We start from the raw sequence: 21,289 nt of genomic DNA on the forward strand, positions 1-21,289 counted from the left end.
TTCCCAAAACAAAAATAGGAAAGTAGTTGCTGAAAGATGGACAAACATGATCAATATTTGTTTTGTTTTTTTGTTTTTTTTAAAAAGGTTATAAGTGGGTCATACATGTTTTATTCATGTGATCTTGAGTTCAGTATTACAATTGCACACATTATGTCATCGTCTCTTAAGATTTGGTTGTGCGAAACAAATTTTGCACCATTAGTTTTTTCTAAAACAAAAAACCTTTATAATATTGTACCTTTTTTCTTCTTCTGATGCAGTTACAACCTGCCCAGTATAAACCTACTAAATCCAGGCCTGTGCATTTATTTTACATCTGTGTAGGTAGGGAAAAGAATTAGAGCAATACAGATAAATGTAATAAGGTAACAAAATTGCCACAGCTTAAACAGTATTATAACAACTGACTGAAAACAGGTCATGAGTCATGTTGACCCTGGAAACCAACATGACCCTTGGCATTTTCAGAAAGAACCTTGGCTCCACCCATAATCCATAACCATTACCAATCCCTTGTTTACTAATATAAAAGGTAAACTGTATTAAGCAGATGCAGTAGTTTGGCCACAGTTTATATTATGAGAAACAAGCTGCGGTGCAATGTTAAAGTTCTGACCAAGTTGTAGTCTGCTTAAATTCAAAAATATTAGCGACCACCAGTGCCACTATTATGCCAGGCCGAATTTCTTCTTCCAGCTAACTGTATTTTAATGGTATGTGATGAGTGAGGCTGACAGACAGGATGCCCTTTATAATGAAAGATGTTGCCTTTACTGCATACTTAAATATTCAAGTGACAGATTTTTATTTCACATGCCTCGTTCAGCTTAAAAGTGAAGTGAGGCAGAGAAGAGGCAGCTCGGGTGCATTTGTGAGAGACTTTAGTCCTCAGTGCATTGAGTCAGGTTTGGAAGACATTGTATTTAATACCTCTTGGTATCAAAACATTGTGTGGGTTTTGCCAAAATGTCTGGTACTTGGAGGTCAGCGCTGCAGAGAAAGTGGAAATATCTGAATTACTAGCAGTGTCCACTCTAGTTCCCCTTGTTCCACGCTGCTTGTCTAAAAGGAAACCGTTTTTCTCTGAGGTTTGTTTCTCTGGAGTCTTCTTGTCTCTACAGAGATGACCACTGGCCTTGGCAATCAGGTGAGGTGGGTTAATAGGTGGTAGAAATGTGAAGTTTTTAATGGGAACCACTCTGTTATTGGGACGATGACTATGTTTCCAAGGCTTAGCAGGCTTGTTCTCTGGCACAGAATATTTTGAAGACAGATGGTGAAGCTGAGAAAGTGTCTCTTTATCCATCCCTCTCTCGTATATCTTTTCTTCCAGTAAGAGATGTGTCGGATTTCTCTGCATGGCTTTAAGGAAAGGACATTCTGCAGCATCTGTCTGTTGAGCTGCCATAGCAGTTTGACTCCAAGATCCTGTGTGCTGATTTACTGACACAAACTTCTTAAAATTATCCAGGCCTGCATGAGACTCACAGTGCTGCTCTGTAATGCTGGCTGAGCTGTCTCCATTAGAAGGCACTGGGTCATCAGATGAAGGAGTTCCATTGTCAGCCTCCTTATGCTCTGGTTTCTTGTATGTGTTTGAAGTCAAAAGTATGCAGCTCAGGGGAACAACTCTGGCCCAACCACAAACCTGTTGCAAAACCAAGTTTTTTTTGTTAAGTTCGGATATGTTTAAAGCTAAAAATCACAAAGTAAAAATACTTATTGAACCAAGTAAGAAACATGCAAATAGAAGGAAAGCAGTAAAAGCACAGATGTGATTAATAATACGTGAATGAAGATTTAGTCCGATTCTGTCCATCATTATAAAATGTGACCATATTTTTTGCATTTTGCATATTTGTCATACTTAGATGCTTCAGATAATCAATACTAATATCAGAAAGGGTCATTAATTGTTAAGTGATGATTTTTTTTAAAGAAAAATAGGTATCCAAATCACCCTCACTCTATGTGAAAAAGTAATTGACTCCTAAACCTATTAACTGACTGTGCCACCCTTGGCATCAGGAAATGAGTCTTTCACATCGCTGTGAAGGAATTTTGATCCAGTCGTATTTACAGAATTGTTTTAATTCAGCCACACTGAAACGTTTTCAGGGATCAATGGTCATGTCAACATATCCCAATCTCATTTAAGACTCACTAGGCCACTATGAAACCTTCATTTTGTTTTTGTTTTTTTAAAACATTCTGAGGGGGACTTGCTGGTGTGTTTCAGCTCGTCGTACCCAGATCGTCACATTACCACCACCATGTTTAACTGCTAATATGATGTTCTTTTTATAAAACTCTGTGTTAGATTTACATCAGATGTAATGGAATGCGAACTTTCCACTCTACAAAATATTTTCCCAAAACTTCTGGGAATCATTGGCATGTTTTCTGGCAAATTTGAGGAGAGCCTTTATATTCTTTTTGTTCAGGAGTGATTTTCTACTTGGACCTCTCTCATGGATGTCTTTTTTCCCCCACTCTCTTTGTTGTTGTTGAATCATGAACTCTGATCTTAACCTTGGCAAGTGAGGCCTGCAGTTCTTTAGATGTTGTTCTGAGTTCTTTTATGACCTTCTACATGAGTCATCGACGGGCTGTGGAAGTAAATTTGGTAGTCCGTCACTAGTGGGAAGATTCAGTACTGTTCCAAGTTTTCTCCATTTATGGAAACTGGCTCTCACTGTCTTTCACTGCACTCCCAAAGCCTTAGAAATGATTTTGCAACTCTTTCCAGACTGGCTTTGATAGATTTCATAGATAGATGACTTTGATAGATTGGAGCAGATAGAAATGGATAGCCCTTTTCCCTTAATGAATTAATAATTGTTTAAAAATTGCATTTTCTATTTACTAGGGTTATCATTGACTAATATTACAATTTGATTATCTGAAACACATAAGTGTAAAAAAACACAAAAAAAAAAATAAGAATTAGGGAAGGCGCCTAAATACTTGTTCAATTTATCACTGAGTCCAAACTGTGACATAGAAGACACTTACTTAAAAACAAAATTGCAACTACATATAGGTAACAAATTAAGAGAGGTACAGTAACAGGATATTGGATCACTTACAGCATCCTCCCAACCAGAGTAACAATGGAACTCATTTAGCTCCTTCTCATTCAAGAAGTTCTCCTCGCTGGTATCTAAAAGGCTTTCAACAAGTCTCCTTTCTGCTATTTCGTGCTCGCCAGCTGCGTTCTCCGGTGCTGACAGCTCCCCGTCTGCTCTGTCCACAGCTGTACGATCCCTTTCTTGCGAGGTCATGATGTAGTTAGGTCCTTTGACTCATGGTGAGATCTCGAAAGGGTCATAGAAAACAGAATTCCCTTAATTACTTAAAAATGCATCTTGAGTAGCACTTTTAGTGTAAATATGATCAACTTACCTGAGGAGAAACCTACCGCTGATTTTGCTTACCAAAATAAAGCAAACTGCATTATTAAACGAGGAAATTAAGAAATACATGAATAATATTTGTTGCTACTCACAAACAACTTCTGCTGTGTGCTATCTGTCGTGGTGGCGACTTTTTTATTTCCCGATTGAGAGTTTTGTAGGACAAAAGCGGAAGAAACGGTGAATGCCTTTAGAGACCAACTGCAACGCCGTCGTCATGGTGACACTTAAAAGCCCGTACCGTCAAGAGAAAGGGGGAGGGGTTCCTGCGCTCCTGCTGCATTCTACTACCGACACATTACTGTCCTATATCTGTATTAAGTATAAAAAAATCAACACAATAGCTTCTTTTTTTTTACACGGGAACGCTTGATAATCTAGTTATGCACACAATATCTGGATGTACCAGACTGAAGACAAAAGCACATAACTGTTTTTGATGCACCTAAATTATTTATTTCATGCGGTTTGTTTTCAATGTCACAGCGTTCAAACGGGGAAGTAAACCAGCTGAAAACTTGTGAAGAAGGAAACCATTTTGGTCAGTTAAACGCGCATCTCTGCACGTAAATGTAGATGAGACGTCAACCTCTGCCCCGGGAAGAGATCAGCTGTGAGAGAACACGCATGAATTTCCCCACATTCAAGTGGAAACGAGGAGATATTTGATGTGAAGAGGAAGGAATTTGGTTTTTTTGTTGTTGTTGTTTTTTGAGCAAACAGCTCTCCATATTTATTTTATGATGGATTTTTGGTTTTTAGTTTTTTAAAGAAGCATCTGCAAGAGGAGAGTCGCGCTAATTGCGGAAAGCAACAACACTTTGGTTTATTGGTCCAAGGCTGCAGAGTGTCAGCTTCTGACGCAGGCAGAGCACCTATCCTCGAGTTGCACACTAACACCTGACGGCTCCATCTCTTGCATCGCCGGTTTTTCTCCATAACGACTACTCCGGCTCTGCAGTTCAGGGACTCCAACGTTTTATGGAAGCGGAGTCTGCGCACCCTGTCGCGGTCATGCTCCCCCCAAAGAACTGCCTGCCGAGGAACTACAGCTGCATAGCTGGACTATTCGGGAGTCTTGCAGCGGCAAATCCGAGGCTTGAAGATGGGGAGGATTTTGACATGGTGAACGCCACTTGTGAGCCTATCGAGAGCGCAGTGGTGAATGAGAGGCCAAGGGGCAGGGAGATTTCCCTGAAGCCCCCACAGAGCCCTAATCTGCGTCGGAGGTGCACGTCTTTGCCTACACCTACAGAGAGAGCAAAGTTAGAGATCGCCCGCAGCAGAAGCCCAACCATTACGAAAAAAGTCCGCTTCGCGGACTCCCTGGGCCTGGAGCTCATTTCAGTGAAGCATTTCGACGACACAGATGTTCCCGAGGTGCCTGAGCGCATAATGGCAAAATTACCCAAGGGACCCCTTCACCTTCATCACTTGGAAACAAAATTCCCCCGGGCTCCTGCGCAGTCTGTGTTCATGGAATTGCAGTTCACCAACCCAGGCACATTACCCGGCTTCGAGCAGAAAGTTAGGGAGGTAAATGTCCTGTTGGAGACCGTGGAGGCAGACGAATTCAGCCTCTCCGGCTTCGTGCGCGTGTTGAATCTGGCTTTCGAAAAGAGCGTCTCTTTGCGCTATTCCCTAAACAACTGGATAACCTTTATGGACAGTTTGGCGTCCTATGTTCCTAACTCGAGCGACGGTGACACCGACAAGTTCTGTTTCAAGATAGTTATGCCCACATACCCAGACAACGGAGGAACATTGCAATTTGCAATTAAGTACTGTGTCGGCGGGCAAGAGTTTTGGGACAATAATAACGGCAACAACTACAAAGTCCGTCGTCACCGGTTCAAGATGTCTCCACCTCGGGAATGGGAAAACGGATGGATTCATTTTATCTGAGCTTTGACGTATGCAGTGACACGCTTGCGCCATTTGAGCGCAATTTATCCCCGGGTACCTTATAAGCCTGTAAAACAAAAGATTCAAATTATTATTATTCCGTCATTGTCAGCTGTATACATTCCGTGACAGAGAAAATATTTTACCACGATATTTCAAACAGTGACCCTGTGGTGGCGACGCACCGGGGGTTGAAATGGCCTGCTGTTTAAGCCTGATAGGCTTCCCGGTGTGGGATGCTGTTCGATATGTTGCCTTGATGTCAGGGCTCTGTACAGCTTGGTGCCCTTTGGGAGGGCATGTTCTCGTTATGTAATATAAAAACACGCGCCACGGAGAACGTGCCGGGTAATGCCAATTTCAGGCATCACTACTCATTTCAAGATGCTGTAACTGTCAGTTTGCATGTGTGCAAACATCGACTCAAAAGCAAAAAGAAAGCATTTTAGCTGATGGTAGCATACGCCCCTGGTCATCACCTGCAGACTGGGGTAAACATGTCTTATCCCCCCCGCCCCCCCTAAAAGATGGAGATATAAGGTGGTTATTTAATTTAGATATTCAACTTATTATTTCCTACTATCACGCCATTTAAATGCCTTATTCTAAGCCATGATGTAGGGAGTTGTTGATTTGTGTTGTACAGTATTATCTTCATTGGGCTTGAATGGAGTTAAATGCATTAGATGTTTAACGTCATTAAATTTACAATGTAAAACAATCCAGGGACATCATACTTAACCATACAAAAATCTGCCTCTTAGCAATACATTTGTAGCCTATTCAACATAAATTATTTTACGTTTTGCATATTTAAATTATGAAGAATAAGCTGGTTTGACAAAGTTCAAAGACAATGAAGTAATGTTAAATATATCTCTCTCTCTCTGTATATATATATATATATATATATATATATATGGAATTTAAGAATTCTTTATAAATATAACTATAAAGAACAGGTTTTTCAGGACTCCTATTCTTTATTCTTTACAATAATTTCTTGTTTTATCTGAATGAAATCCTCCAGCATAGCTTTTATCACAAGGAAAATGTCTGAAGTAGCTGTTTGAAAGGTTAAGTTTACCTCTGATTACCTGTGGACCTTTTTTGTTTCTTCTCTTCTTCAGGTTGACTGCTAAAGAACAGATCTTATTTTCACAACAATTATTTTTTAACTAATATATTTAAAGAAAAGCGTCTTATTGTACATGTACAGCCTTGAAACAAAAATATCTAAGATTCTTGACAACACTGCTTAACTATATTTTTCACAGAGCAGGTCTGTCTATAGTCCAAGTAGCTATCACACAGGTGGCTGTGTTTAAATATCTTTAGCTGCTTTAAATGTACACGATAGTCATCTGTGCAAGAATAGTGCTGCTCCTCACACTTCTTATACTTTATGTGAACGGATTGACTGTCTTTCGTTCTCAAATTGCAAACTGTCTGCTCGCTTTCATCATACAGTACACCTTTATAAATGTTATTGTCATTTCTGGACAAACGTGTGTCTCACATCTAAGGTCTTTTTACTTAGATCAGAGGCGAGCAGCCTTCCAAACTCTCTCGCCTTCACTGTGGCTGACGAAGCTTGTCTGTTGTTCAAATCATTTTAGTTAAATGCCAATATCCACCGCGCTTTTAAAAATCTGTACAATAATATCAAAGCGAGCATGTGTAAAGTTTAGCCTTTAGCTGCTAGAGGAACAACAGACATGTTGCTTTTAATTCCAGTGCTCAGACTGTAATCTGAACATCACTTTGGCCTTTGTTTACATCATCATGGCCTCAGAGGGAAGCTCTCCGTTTAATGAGGCCATCGCGCCTGGATGTTGACAGAGACTATTCCTATAACCACTTAGTTTTTGGAGCACTTCCACTGTGAATCCATCAGTATTGTTTGTCTCCAAAGATGACATAATTTATGTCAGGGCTACGGTGCTCTACTTGATCATATTAGATCAGTTTTGATGAGATGAGCGATGATAGTTCCAATCATGCAACTTAACTTTAGCACGTACAGAGCTGAATTTCTCTCATTGGTTTATTTAAATACATTGTGAATATCTAATGTCCTGTCATAGCAGAATTTAGTGTATTATGCTGTTACACCAGTGGGTATTTGCATATTGTCTGCTTTGGTCTGTGTAAACTTTGTTCCAGCATCCATGCAATGCAATACCAGAAAGCATTAATTATCCAGGCTGAGGTGACTGATGTGGGCTTAGAGAGATGCATCAATAGCCAACTGATCACTGCCAACATAGACTGTGATTTTTGAATTTAATGTTTGGCTCATATGTGGCGGTATTTGCTTACTAGATAGCAATAAAGTGTTGGGGTTGCTTGACACAAGAGACTGTGTGAATATAATTGTCTTGTCTGTTATCTATTACATTTGAACCTGTTGGTTTCGCGTCGCAAAAACTGTGAAAACTGTGGCGATCCCACAGCCCTGTTAATGCAACTGTCGAACTAGTTTTGCAATATAAAAATGTCATTTGTAGACGACAAATCTGGATGCTATTTTTATTCTGGCATCTCCAACACTGCTGTTGCTATTGGTGCATCTCTACTACAAAGAAGATGGGTCTGTGGTCTTAGATTTTCACCATAATCAATTCATAACTCACTGATATATAAGTATGTATGTAAATGTGTTAATGTTTCATATTGAATGTCTTCCTGCTATGTTGTGTGTACTTTGAATCATTTTAAAGGCAGACTTGATGAATTAGAATGGTACAGGCTTGTTGTCCTTTGGTGCTGTAAAGTTTTATCAAAATAATGTGTTTTAAAAAAAAAACCTGTTAAAGCAAACAATTTTTTCTCCAGGAACATTTGAGTAAATGCTATTGTTAGAATTAGGAATGTCACAAATTGATATTTTCTCCCGAAATGTTAAAGATCATCCCGAATATATGCATCAAAATGTAAAAGAAAAACAAAACGTGAAAATAAGGACTATATTGGACACTGTGTACACAAATATAGGTGTACTCTCATCTTACTAAGCTATGAGTTCACTTAGAGATGTGTAAGAGAAGTTTAAGCTGGAGAGTGTAAGTGACTATAAAATATGTCAACTCTGACGGTGAAGAAGGAGGCGACATGAGATATTTTAGTGTTTGATAACTTTTAATATGAGCGACTTATGATTGTAGTTGACTAAGAGAGTGCAGTCTAATCCAGCAAGAGGAAGGAAATGTGATGTTGTAAAGCTTTTCTTGTCAATAGTTACCGAACAAAATGTTTGCCATCGTTTGTCGTATTTTTGCTTTTGCTCACCATCGAAAGCCTAACTCACCTCTGTCGATGACCATTTTACAACATTTCTTCCTTGATCTGCTGTCTTGTCAGTGATATTTTTGATTTCTGTAATTCCTGTGCAACCAGTTTTTGCTGTAACATCTACACCCCGAGGTATTTTCTGCAATGGAACGTAACCATGTGCGCATGTGTAGCTGAAACATACCTTCATTTCACGTTCGGGTTTTAATGTAACTCATTTTGTTTAAGGTTAATAAAGGCATTTTCGATGGAAACCAAGTGTTCTGCGAGTTCCTGTAGCTCACATCCACCCGGCATGATCTCTGATATCTGCGATTTAGAGTACTGTGCCGTCAGTGTTAGGGCAGCTGCAGAGGTGTGCATGTGTGCAATCCCAAAGTGTCCGTTTTGTCGGTCGACTGAACATCTAATTTTCAAGGAGTTGCTGTTGCTCCCCATTCATAAAGGAGCACACTGCAGCGGGCTGCAGCCATCGCCATTGCATACCAGGCTGAGGACATGTCCTCTGAATTGATTGCTGCTGACACCCTACCCTTATTCTGTTTACGACAGGGAGGGGGTTGCAGCTCGAAGCAGGAAAAGGTACAGCCAGACCTGAAGAAATGCTTTATAAACTGATAATAAAATCATCCCACCTTAATCCTGTTTCAATGTTATTTATTTTAAATAATCATACTACCATAGGACAGTAAAATCAGAGAGCTGGTGTATTTATTTTAGCACTAATACAAAAGGTCAAGAGGGCTAAGTTAAACCTTTGTGTGTGACTATGTATAGACATACTACACATGAGCTTTGTTTTGGGAGATTGGTGTCAGATTAAGAACAAGATCCTGCTTAATCTTTGTGTTAATCTCCTAGTGATGACTGATCTGCGTTGGCCAACAGTCAAAGGAAGTTGAGCCAAACTTTGCTTACTTAAAGAAGTGCTGAAGGCTTCCTGACATTTTGGAAGTGTTCTGCTTATCAGAGTAATACTTTCAGCCACCAATCAGTGGGAATCCATATGGCCAGTCAGTGAAAACCTGCTGTGAGACTCCAATTTAATTCTGTTAATAGGCATACTCAGCAGCTTGCTCCAATAGGTGGGAAATAAGAGTGCAGATGAAATGAGATTCAGATATCCAGAAGCAGTAAGCGGTGAACTGGGAAATTAACGCATTCACCGTTTGATGTGATTGCAGCGCGGCACATTTATCTTGTCTGCATTTTATTTAACTCCTTGAAAGATACATTAGATACATCATATGTCATCAGTCATGTAATAACAGATTTCTTTTGGCATGAATGTGAAGACAGTAAAATGCAGGAAAAAACAAACAAACAATAACACCAGCATGCGTGGATCTGTGTAATTACCAGGCAGTGGTAATCAGTTCTGGTCTTCATGCTGTGTACAAAGTGCTGCTTCTATAATGGCTGCATTCCTGTGATGACGTTCTGATGAGCTTCTGATAACATTCTCCCTAAGGCCTTTTGGATTATTTTAGACTGTAACCACGGGCCCAGTTCTGCTTTTATTCCACCTGTGCAGCTTTCACCTGTTCCAAAGTTTGTCCTTTGGCTCTAATAACAGAGTTCACCAATGCTCACAAAGTGGTTTCCCGGGTCCAGTTTAAATAATTTATGTTAGGAATTCAGAGAAATGCTCTGATGACTCAGCAGCAGCCAAGGCTGCAGTGTAGCCATAAACGTGTCTTAGTGATCCCTGAACCTGAATAATTAATTTGAAAAATGAGCCTTGGAAAAATCTGTGGAAAATTCATTATGTTGTTTTGAAATCTCCTGCCTACTTTATTTTCCTGACATTTCTTGTCTCTTTTGCCTAGTAACACTGTTTTGGATTTATGGGGTTTTTTATGTTGCCAGTTTTCGTAGTTTATTTGCTTAATTTGTTTATGAGTGCATGTTGAGTTTGCTGTAGAGAATTTGCTATATTAAATCTCTTCTTTTCTGTAAAGTGATATTCATATATTTATTCTTCTGTCTCCTATCTCTGTATTTTTTTTTCAAGCACATCTGCCAGGTCAAAACATTTTGCAGATAAAATGCACACACACACACACACACACACACACACACACACACACACACACACACACACACACATATATATATATATATATATATATATATATATATATATATATATATATATATATATATGTACATAGACAGCACACACACAAGTGTGCACTAGATTTCACTCTTGCTAAGTAGGATTGGAGCTCACCCCTGTGGAGACAATGGTTTTCCACCCTCCCTATAGCTGGTACAATTGAGGTGTGAGAAGTATGTCACATACACACTACTTATCTCCTTTGGTAGATGACAATCTTTTTTAATTGGTCTGAGGTTGTTTAATCTGTCCTGATTGGTTTAGTGTGGTTGTGGTTGGACCACAAAGGTTCTAGGAAAAATGTAATGTGGTGATGCAGGAAAAATGGGCTGGTTGTACGATTCAATATCATTTTGAAATTAAGGTGATAAGCTGGCCTTACAGGATAAAATATTCCTCAACTAGCTTGCAAATAAATGAGCTGGATAACAACAATAAGTAGAGATCAACTACTTGCACTGTAGTTGTTATGGCTGGCTTTCCCTGCTAAATGAAGCTACTATAGATTAAAAGTTAAGTTTACATGTTACTTCGTGTTTTGATGTTGCCACTCCAAATGCCTGCAGGTTGTGTCAGATGTTTAAATTTTAAGAGATGTATGGATTGACTTTGCTGCAAAAGCTGTTATGTAAATGTAATATGAAATGTCTGACACTGTAAACTGAAATGAATTATATGTGTGCTCAAAGTGACTTCAAAAAGCTGTTTAGCCAGCCCTCTCAATGGCTGTTTCATGTCCTGCTGGTTTCCTCCAAACCTTTGGCTGGCTGCTACGCCTTAAATAATAAAACCAACATTTTTTCTCTTATGAGTGTAGCTGGAGTTGTTGCTCCGAGGAATATTACTCTGAATAAAACAAAAGGTAGCGCATTATTCCCTCCATCAATAAAATATTTTATTCTCCTTTGTTTTCCTTTCACTGCATACTGTTATTATTATTATTTTTATGCATCACTACACTAATGTAATGTTTTTGCATATACAGTTCTTCTCATACCACACATTTGTTCACGTATGGGGTAATCTTGATCTTTTGTTTTCGCTCTCTCCTGCTCCTTTACTGTGTTTCTTCATTTTTACCTTCTTCGCTGTCTTTCTGGGCTCTGTATTTAAATAGTGCAATGAGTATTCAGACTACTGCAGACAGAGTAAATTTCTTGCACTGGCACCAGGGGAGAACTGTGGGCCAAAGGAACACTCATAAATAATCCACAGATCCAAAATACTTCCTCCTTCTTAGGAGCACATCTGACCTTATACAAGTAAACAGAGTGCACCACACTAACAAGCAGGTGGAAACAACCACTTGCTTGGCCCTTATGTAAAAGTATACTTTGAAGTACCAGCGCTGCTGCATTGAAGAGCCATGTGTTGAGAGGAGATAATGACTGGGACACCATCAATTTTTCAACTGACAGGTCTGCCACAGGCACTTTTAAAGTGTCTTCCTATCATTTCTTATTAAGGACACAGGAAGCATTTTCTCTTCAGCCGTTGCTGGCAACGAATTCAAGTTTGCAGTGATCTATGGAGGATTTGAAGCTGAATGACACTGAGTCATTGTGCACTTGCCATAATAGCAATAACATACATACATTACTACTGTGTTATATAACACTGAAAATATTATTTATTCAACAAGAGGTATTTCTTTGTGAAATTTGTATAGCTTCCTTGCGCCTGTGTGGGTTTCCACCATGGATTGTAGATTCTTTCCACCTTCCAAATGTCAAGGGTCAGTTGGTCATATGCAGTTGTATGCACAGTACTTTATTCTATGCAGCTGGTGAATAGAATAAAGTACAAATATATAAAAAAGTGAAAATGCCTTGTAGCACTTGAAAAGTACCACATATAGTACTAAATAAATGCCAATCCATTGTATTCCCTATCAAGTATTGATTAAAAAACAGTGCATTTATCTCTATTTAGTCCCACAATTTTGTTGTACATGTACAATCACAGTAAAAGGCTATTCTATTCTTCTATTCTATAAGTATGTGGACACTGCAATAAAAATACACTGTCAGGTGTTACAGATGTTTACTGGTCACATGAGGATGTTGCTGAACATCTCTTCCAATCCTATTTAATATGAATGTCCTCTGTGACTTGCTATAGGATTTTAAAAGCCAGCTGCATGTTGTTCTTTTGTTATTTTTTCTATATATCACCAGAGCATTAGTCATTAGTTATGGATAAGGCCTGGTATTCCAATTTCTCCCAAAGGTGCCGGATTGGGGTTGAGATCAGACTGCCACACCAAACAGTAGTGATCCCCTATAATTAAGAGGCTAAACCATAAAAAAGACTAGACCAATACACACAAATCCAATTAGGCTCATGGTGGTCAGATGATTGCCTTTGGCAGGCTAGCTTGAGTAAGGGAAATGTAGGGGGGGCGATATTGATTATAGGCTGACAGAACCGATCTGAAGAATAAATGAACAGAGTTGAGCCATTGGGCTGAGTGAGATGCGTCATGAATGAAGGAACAAGATTTGAGTGAAACAGTCTTGAATGAACTTGCTAGTCAAGCTGATTTGGCAGGCATCCAGGAGATGCTGAGACAGTAAAACCATTTAATTTGCCGTAAAAGCATAGAACATGTTACTCTTTCTGAATTCAAGTGAACTGGGTAGAAAGAAAGATTGAATATACTTAGAAACATATGGAGAAGGTCACCCTTAACAATGCTCAACAGAGCTAAAAAAAGAAAAGAAAAAAAAGATGCCTATTGTGTGCCTCCGGTGTGTTTGTAACAGGAGCCAAAGACGTCAGCCTGAGTTTAGCTGTGTGTTGCTGTACATGCCCAGTGGGGTGACTTTAGCAGCCCATCATCTCTCCCTCCTCACCAATGCCAACCTTGTAGAGATGCCACAGGCACTTTGTCACGGGGAATGATGTCACTGACTGCCACCCCCACCCTAATTTCCAAATAGAAACCCAGTCTGCTTATTAGAAGCAGGACTGGGCGTGTGAGTGATTCAGCAAAACGTGACTGCTGTCCGTACAAATATTTGTTGGCTTGTTTGCGGGCATCTCTTCATGCAGATGGGTCCTTCAGAGTTGAGATTTATTAAGCATGAAGGAGCAGCCATGCGCGAACAGGAAAATACAGTGAGTTTGTGCATGCATACATAGCTCATTACTGTGCTTATATTTAGGTTGCCCTTTCTCTGTATGTCCATTCCTATGGTAACCTGAATCATATCATTTTCACCCTAGTGGCTAGCCCTGTTGCCTTTGGGTGCAGTACACATACAACAGGTCTCATGAAATAATTATGTTGGTGCACTCTCTTACACCTCTCTGTGTGTCTGGCTTCCATCCCAAAGCTCTCTCTTATGTCTCTTTGAGTCTACAGGCACTGGCAGGTCACATGGTGCAAATGTGTGACTGGATGTGCTGTAGTCTTCTTTTGCCTCTGATCCTTAGCATTTACTACTGATACAAACGCTCGCTCCACTCACTTATACGTGAAGTGTGGGTGTAAGTTTAGTATCATTGTAGTTTAACCACGTTGCTAGTTTAATCTTTGTATCACTTCTACCTGTTTCTGCACCTTTAAATGCATTTCTTGCATTTACTGCATTTGACACTGAAGTTCATTTTAATGCATCATGTAAACACTGTAGAATAATACAGTTGATGAAAATAGAATTATTACATTATAAGCCTGCTTGTACATGTGAAAGATGATTTTTTTTAGAAGCACGTGCACACGTGTAGAAGAAAATATTCCTGTGTGGTGAACCAAAACATGCTCTTCTGCATGTGTGCACTGATACTGCATATGGTGACTTTTTCTGAGGACTGATAAACATCCTCTGCTGCCATCTGCAGTGCAAAAGTGTTAAAACAAATGCGTTCGTAATTAGTGTCTCAGGGTCTTCAGGGTCATTCAGTTTAGGAATACATGATACTTACCCATGCAGTGTTTTTTGATGCAGATCATAATCTGCTTCCTTCTAAAGGCTTCAGTATTGATGACTTAAATGACTTATGAGTATTAATGGTCTAACAATGCTGTGGCTATTGCAAAAAACCACAGCACAACCTGCTAGTCTTACACACTGTCAGATCTTTTTGTGTTTGGTGTAAATCCTCCCTGCCAGTCTTTTCAGGTGAGCTACAGGTTAGAAGATTAAAGAGAACAAAGCCCAGAATATGAAGCTGCTGGCAGCTCAGGTGACTGTCCCTGTCTCTGGGTCTCTGGAGCCCATTCATCAGAAACAGCATCAGTGCCTCCATCTGTCTGAACGACTGTATTCTTTCCCCCTCTCACACTCCACTCCACACCATCTGTTTTTTTTCCCTGTGCTATTTTCATGTTATTGTGACTGTCTGTGTGCATGTGCGTTGTCTGAGCCTGACCATTATCACCACAAAGTGTGAAGCCTGATCGCATTCAGGCTGTCATAGCTGTGTTTCGACTAATACAGCTCTTCTCATCAGAGAAGCATGCTGAGATTTTCTAATTAACATAGCCATACCAACATGCTGAAGTGTGCCCCTCAGCGCAATGGTGCTCTGTTATTTATTTATCTGTCACTTCATATACACCCCTCTGTCTTTTGCTTTCACCCCTCCAAAGACTCCATAGTTACCATGGTGACTTGCTACCTCATCAAAGACGAGATCCCACTCTGATGAAAAACATTCATACGTGTGTTAACAGGTGTGTTGCTGTCCCTTTTCCCTGTAGAGTACAAATACTGATTTAAACAATGACGTTCGCAGCTAATTCACTGCGGCAGCTGTCAAATGCAGCTGACATTTTGTGCCACGAGGAAGAGGTTTTGGCAGGAGATGAGGGGAGGGTTTAGGGTTTTGGCGGTGCCATGTGAGAGAGGATAGAGCAGGGCTCTTAAGTATCCCCTGCTCTGTGTTGTTTCAGCTGGATAACCTCAGGGGCATAAGGGAGGGATCCAGAAGAAGAGGGTATAACAGCACAACATACTGCAGACAGATAGAAAGACAGTCAGGCAGGCAGGCAAATGAACAATGCTACATCCCTTATGACACAGAAAATCCCACAGAGCAAGCCATTAATTGCTGTAGGCTTAAAATAAAAATGCATGTCCTTCATTCAAAGCAGACAATAATAGACTCAAACACAAAAGCCATTGTGACCTTATTAGATTATTACACTCTAAACCAGAGGTGAAACCTCTTGTGACAGGAGCAGAAGATAACTGTATAGTTTTCATTATGTGATTCAGCTGAAAGATGCATTTGTTTTAATTCCCACTGCAGTGGGATTCTCCAGAAGCACATTTCACCTCGATGATAAAAATGCACACATAGATCCTGATAGACTAACAAGGTGTGTCATGTGTGTGTTTGTGTGTGCTGGTTTGGGAAACAATTCTCAAAGGTCTTTATGAAGGCGATTTAGAGATGTGATATATTTGCATGTATACATGGATACATGTAAAAACCCTGGTGGGTTTGACTTAGTATCTGCCATAGACAGTATAAAATATGGTCACAGCTACTGTGACAACACCCATTATTTTTTTGAAATCCTGTTTTGAAGACTTGAGATAAACTTTTTTACCATCACCATCTAGGTGTTTTGAAATCAAATGTGCCGAATGAAAGGGGAAGATGACTTGCAATTGCATGCATATGGTTAATAATTCATCATTAGCGCGTGGGAATACCCTGGATAATCACCTTTTCTGAAACATAGAATAAAGAAATTTGAAAATTGGACTTAATATTTTATATGAAATGAGCTGAAATGAGCTGAAATGAGCGACTGAGCCTATAAACTCATCGGGGAAGTCTTTCAAGTCAGAGGATCATTGGTGGCCACCATGAATGCTGGTTTAGCACACTTTCATATTACTTTCTTTTATACAGTCTATAGTATTGGTACAGAGCTGACACCAACAGGAGGTAGCTGTTCAGATTCACTGGTCACCAATTGGCCATCCATCAATCCATCCATCCATCCAGACTTCCCTCTACCTCTTCCTGCTCTTCTGACAGGCCACCAAGGTATTACTATCCCAGTTAAAGACATACTATCCAGCCTGTCCTAGGCCTACCACATGGCCTACAAGGAGGTGAGATGAGATGTTTCAGCATGCCGCAAACACCTCACCTGGTAAGAGGCATCCTACTCAGAAGCTCAAATCACCTCAGATTTTAATTAATCATGAATTCATTCATCAAAGAACGTAAAAGAAGTCATAGAATAATTTTGTGATTTAACATTTGACACCATAACCCATACAGACAGCTGTACCTTATCATAAAAGGGTGCATTTACTTGCAGTAATACTACTATTAGGGTAAATTGATTTTTTTGTATTTTCTCTCTCTCCATATATAAAAGCTTACGACACAAGGGCAATGATCTGCTGGATGTGGGTAACTGCATACTCATTAACATTTAGATAAGAAAAGCACAATATTTGCGTCTGTGGTTTCATTGTTTATATTGTAATGACATGCAATAAATTTTTTACATGGTTGGTTGAAGTATTCTGTGGCAGTGGTTATAGTTATGTGTATCATAGGTCTCTAGGAAATGACTGTTACTCTAATGGGCTAAAAAATGATGGAAACTGCACATGCTTGTTTTTTTCTGTCACTATATCCTTTGTACATAAATATAAATCTAGATTATTCAAAAATCTATGGTTTTAGCAAGCAGTAAGATATATATATATATATATATATATATATATATATATATATATATATATATATATGTATATATATATCTATATATATATATATATATATATATATATATATATATATATATATATATATATGTAAGTAACATCTGCACCATTCTCTTCTGTCATAAGTCAAAATGTCATCTATACTGTATCTGCAATCACAAAATTCAATAAAAGGTTTGTGACTAATGCCTGTAAACATGTCCAGTCATCTGAGTTATGTGAATAACTGCCCAATCTTAAAACTTTCAATCATCACATATTACACAGGTTGTGCACAACAGTTAATATAGGAAATATACCTGTGTATGTCAACATACGGTGCTTTACAAATGTATTAGTCCACTTGTCAAGAAAACTATTCAAAACTGTCATAAAATATCATTTTTAAGAAAGAGCATGCACGGACTAGTGGATCAACCATTACAATTCTTTTGAATTATTTTGGTAATTACCAGTAATTTAGAGCAGCTGTGGGTGGTGGTCTAACTTATTTGTTTGGCACTGTATGCCTGTTTATCCATTTATCCAATGTTTCAGTTTCCACTTTATCTGACAAATAATTTTAAATTTAAATTTTTACTTGTATTTTGTAAAAGTGATTTTATTCATAATAATGTTTAAATTATAATGTTTTGGTAACCAGCTTTCCATATCTGGTCACACGCAGAAGTTAACTTCCATACTTATAATAGGAGCTACAATACATTTCATATACTAACATGACTTTATTTCGATATTCAAAGCCAGAGCAATTGTTTGGCTAATATTAAATGTGATTTGAAAGGTGTATATATATATATGAAGAAAAAAGAAACGTGTCCACTGCAATTTTTGTAGTTAGTGCTTTTGGTCTCACGATGGCAGCAGAGTGGCAGGATTGAGCTTTTCCAGAGCAGTGGGAGACTTAACAAGGATATAAACTGTAACCTCAGCCTGTGAGCCTTTGAGGAGTCTGGTAAAAGTGATGCATAAAAATGCTCTTATTGGCTCCCTCCCTCCTCCCTCCCCCTTTCTCTCGCTCTCTCTGTGTTTTGCGGAGGGATTCTAGGGGCTGCTGCCTATTAAAGGGAGTCTGTGAGAGAGATGTGTTGAAGCGAGGCCAGCTCAGCTCTCGATCTGAAGAATGTGTTGGCATATACAAGGGGCGCCACTCAAATGGAACTTTAATTCATTTACACGAAAACCAGAACAATCGTAAAAACAGACCTCACTGCCGAGAGCTAACAGCTTAGGTAATCAGCGCTGGAACATAACTTCCTTTAACCTGAGAATTCAACTTTTTTATTAGTGGATTTATTTATTTGTTTTCTTTCAGTATGTTGTGTACAATGGATGGCAGGATAGCATGCGAGTGTGTGCGCGTAAGTGCCTGCACGCATGGCTGTGTATGTGTGTCAGATGGTAGAGGTGGGCTATGAATGAGCCTTTGATGTTGCCTGCCAAGTTTCCCCTGTGGACAGCAGCTGTTATGATAAACACGCTGTCTAGTAGCAACAGATCCTCCCAAGATGGTTGCCTACCCCTCCCCTCCAGTCTCCTCTCCTACTTTTCCTCTATTTTCTCTCAGGGCTGTGCTTAATGGAAGGGAAATTAAAACAATAGCCCTGCCAGTCTGCAGGCCAGCAACAGATCAGCCAACCTGACAGTGAGTTAGAGACGCACAAACTGCGAGAGAAGAGCTGTAATGTGCTAGACGCAGGCTAGACAGTTTTTCTGTTTTGTTTGTTTCTTGATGTTGTCTCCAGTGGGAGACTGAAAAATAAGGGGCATCGATTTTTCATGGCCGTCATTAAATAAATGTTCTGTTGATTGAATTATTTTGTGTTAGCAAAGTTAGATAAAGACAAAAATGAGTTGCAAGATTCCCTGAAAATTATTACATATCCATTAGTACTAGTTTATGCCCACGCTTTACTCGCTATTACCAATAGAAGTAATGTACAGATCTCCAAAATGTTTATTTATATATATATGAACTGATTTTAAGATCTTTAAGTCTTTTATTTAGCGGAATTTACACTCTTAAAACAGTCTAAAAATGACACCCAGACCAATAATGGTCACTGGAATATAGCTCAAAAAATGCCGATTTCACTTGTCTGTTAGCAAATCCAACGGGCGGCACTTCCCTAAACATGACAAAAGCTGTGTTTCTACACACAAATTGTGCCTGAACTTTCTGTACTTCTCTTCCCTTTTGTGTATTTTTGTTTAAGGGGAAACTAAAATCTTGGTTCAGTTATGAGCGTGCTCATTTGTTAATAACAACCTGAAAAGAGTGGTTTAAAATGCCGTTTTTAACATAACCCCTTTAAGATGCTGTTCCACACCTTGTTTGCACAGTGGATTGAGCATGTATTATTTTTTTGCCTGTTACTTAAAACCCTGATAAAAAAATTTTATAAAAGAAACAGTCACAATTGCTGGACAAATAAATAATTTAAAAGTTCATTTTTTCCTCCTGGCTCAACAGGTTCAGAGTTCCAGTGGTCCAGGTACACCCACGCAAGGAATGCAAAGAAATTAGTCAGCTCTGTCTCTGACTAATTCTCAGCACCCCAGGTTTGCTCATAGAAGTGCTGTCAGGTCTTGTAAAATGATATCATTCAGCTTTTGGTTTCCATGATCTTTGGTTCTCCATGTTGATTGAAGGTTTGAGGAATGGTTAGATAACACACACACACACACACACACACACACACACACACACACACACACACACACACACACACACACACACACACAGACATATGCCTGCACCCAGGCACTGTGGTCACGACAGCCCAAACCACAGGCACCCATGTGGAACGAGTCAGTGAACAGACCTTTATTCCCACTCTGAAATGCTCTATGAGTAAGCTAACAGAGGCAAACCCTCTTAAACTCTGTCTGCAACTTATCTTTACTTGCTGGTGAAGTCAGATGTGCATTGCCAGCTCTCACTCCAAAAGTAATTCAATATAGTGAATGTGGGAAGTTGCTTTTGTCCGGTCACATGCTGACCTTCTTACGTGAGAGTGTCATTTATCTGCTCCGTGATCTCAAAGGGAATTCTCTCAAGTTAACTTCTTGCCGAGTGAGGGGCATACAGACCTTTTGGCCCTTCGGTGCCTGTGTGACACAGTGATTGGGTTACTGAGTGTGTAAACAGGTACTTCCCCACCTATTCACTTGCACAGCAAGAGTGTGCAGAGGTATACAAAGATCCTTTTAAAATGTTTGCTTTGCTGGAAGCACAAACCTCAAAAGTCGTATATGTATGCGTGCTTGTATTTGCAGTATGTATGCACTGCATGCATATAGGTGTGTGTGTGCACATTTGGATGTGTGATCATATATGTTCATTAAAAAAAAGGGGAAAAAAAGAAAAAAACATGATGTTTTTTTAGTCTGAGTAAAGTTAAAGAGGACTCCACTGAGAAATATCCACTGACATTTTTCCCCCATGAAAAACAACTCATCCTCAAATGCACTTTATACTTGAGTGCACATGTTTAACTATAGTGGCTGATCCAGTGAAAAACTACCATTGTGCTGAGAATCTAACTTAGACAGTCTAAATGTAGCTCAGTAGTAACCTACAACTCCATCTCTCTGCATAGCCATTGCATTTCTCCTCTGTCTACCACCAACACACACCATGGTGTGCAAACACTAAAGCCCCCCTCAGGCGTCTGCCAGTGAGCTGATCCATCCAGGGATGTTAGGCCTAATGAGAAAAGGAGGGAAAAAGTGCAGTAGAAGGAGGAAGTAGATGACAGATGTTGGTCCAGAGCAGAATAGGTAGGGAAGGGAGAAGATGTAGGTTTCCGATCACAGTGATGGATGAGGCGGGGGATACTAGTTGA

At 39.4% G+C, this 21,289-nt stretch overlaps 2 protein-coding genes across 3 annotated transcripts; one reads left to right on the top strand and one right to left on the bottom strand.

The window, feature by feature from the left end:
* Positions 1-61: 61 nt before the first annotated feature.
* On the bottom strand, positions 62-3,653 carry cUnh16orf46 (chromosome Un C16orf46 homolog). 2 transcript variants are annotated; one of them, XM_082541909.1, is made up of 4 exons: positions 3,512-3,653; positions 3,409-3,435; positions 3,093-3,320; positions 62-1,651 (listed from the first exon to the last, which is right to left on the bottom strand). In XM_082541909.1, exons 3-4 carry the CDS (start codon positions 3,285-3,287, stop codon positions 905-907), a joined length of 942 nt encoding a protein of 313 aa, XP_082398035.1. In that variant the 5' UTR covers positions 3,288-3,320; positions 3,409-3,435; positions 3,512-3,653; the 3' UTR covers positions 62-904. The 2 variants fall into 2 exon arrangements, with proteins under 2 accessions (XP_082398035.1, XP_082398034.1); XM_082541908.1 differs by lacking the exon at positions 3,409-3,435 and having other exon boundaries at positions 3,512-3,651.
* Positions 3,654-3,772: 119 nt separating this feature from the next.
* LOC309711537 (protein phosphatase 1 regulatory subunit 3E) lies at positions 3,773-8,872 on the top strand. Its single transcript, XM_082541918.1, has one exon. It carries the CDS (start codon positions 4,401-4,403, stop codon positions 5,322-5,324), a length of 924 nt encoding a protein of 307 aa, XP_082398044.1. The 5' UTR covers positions 3,773-4,400; the 3' UTR covers positions 5,325-8,872.
* The last annotated feature ends 12,417 nt before the right edge of the window (positions 8,873-21,289 follow it).

This window comes from Aulonocara stuartgranti, assembly GCF_965226115.1.
Source record: "Aulonocara stuartgranti genome assembly, chromosome: 1".
Taxonomy (NCBI): domain Eukaryota; kingdom Metazoa; phylum Chordata; class Actinopteri; order Cichliformes; family Cichlidae; genus Aulonocara; species Aulonocara stuartgranti.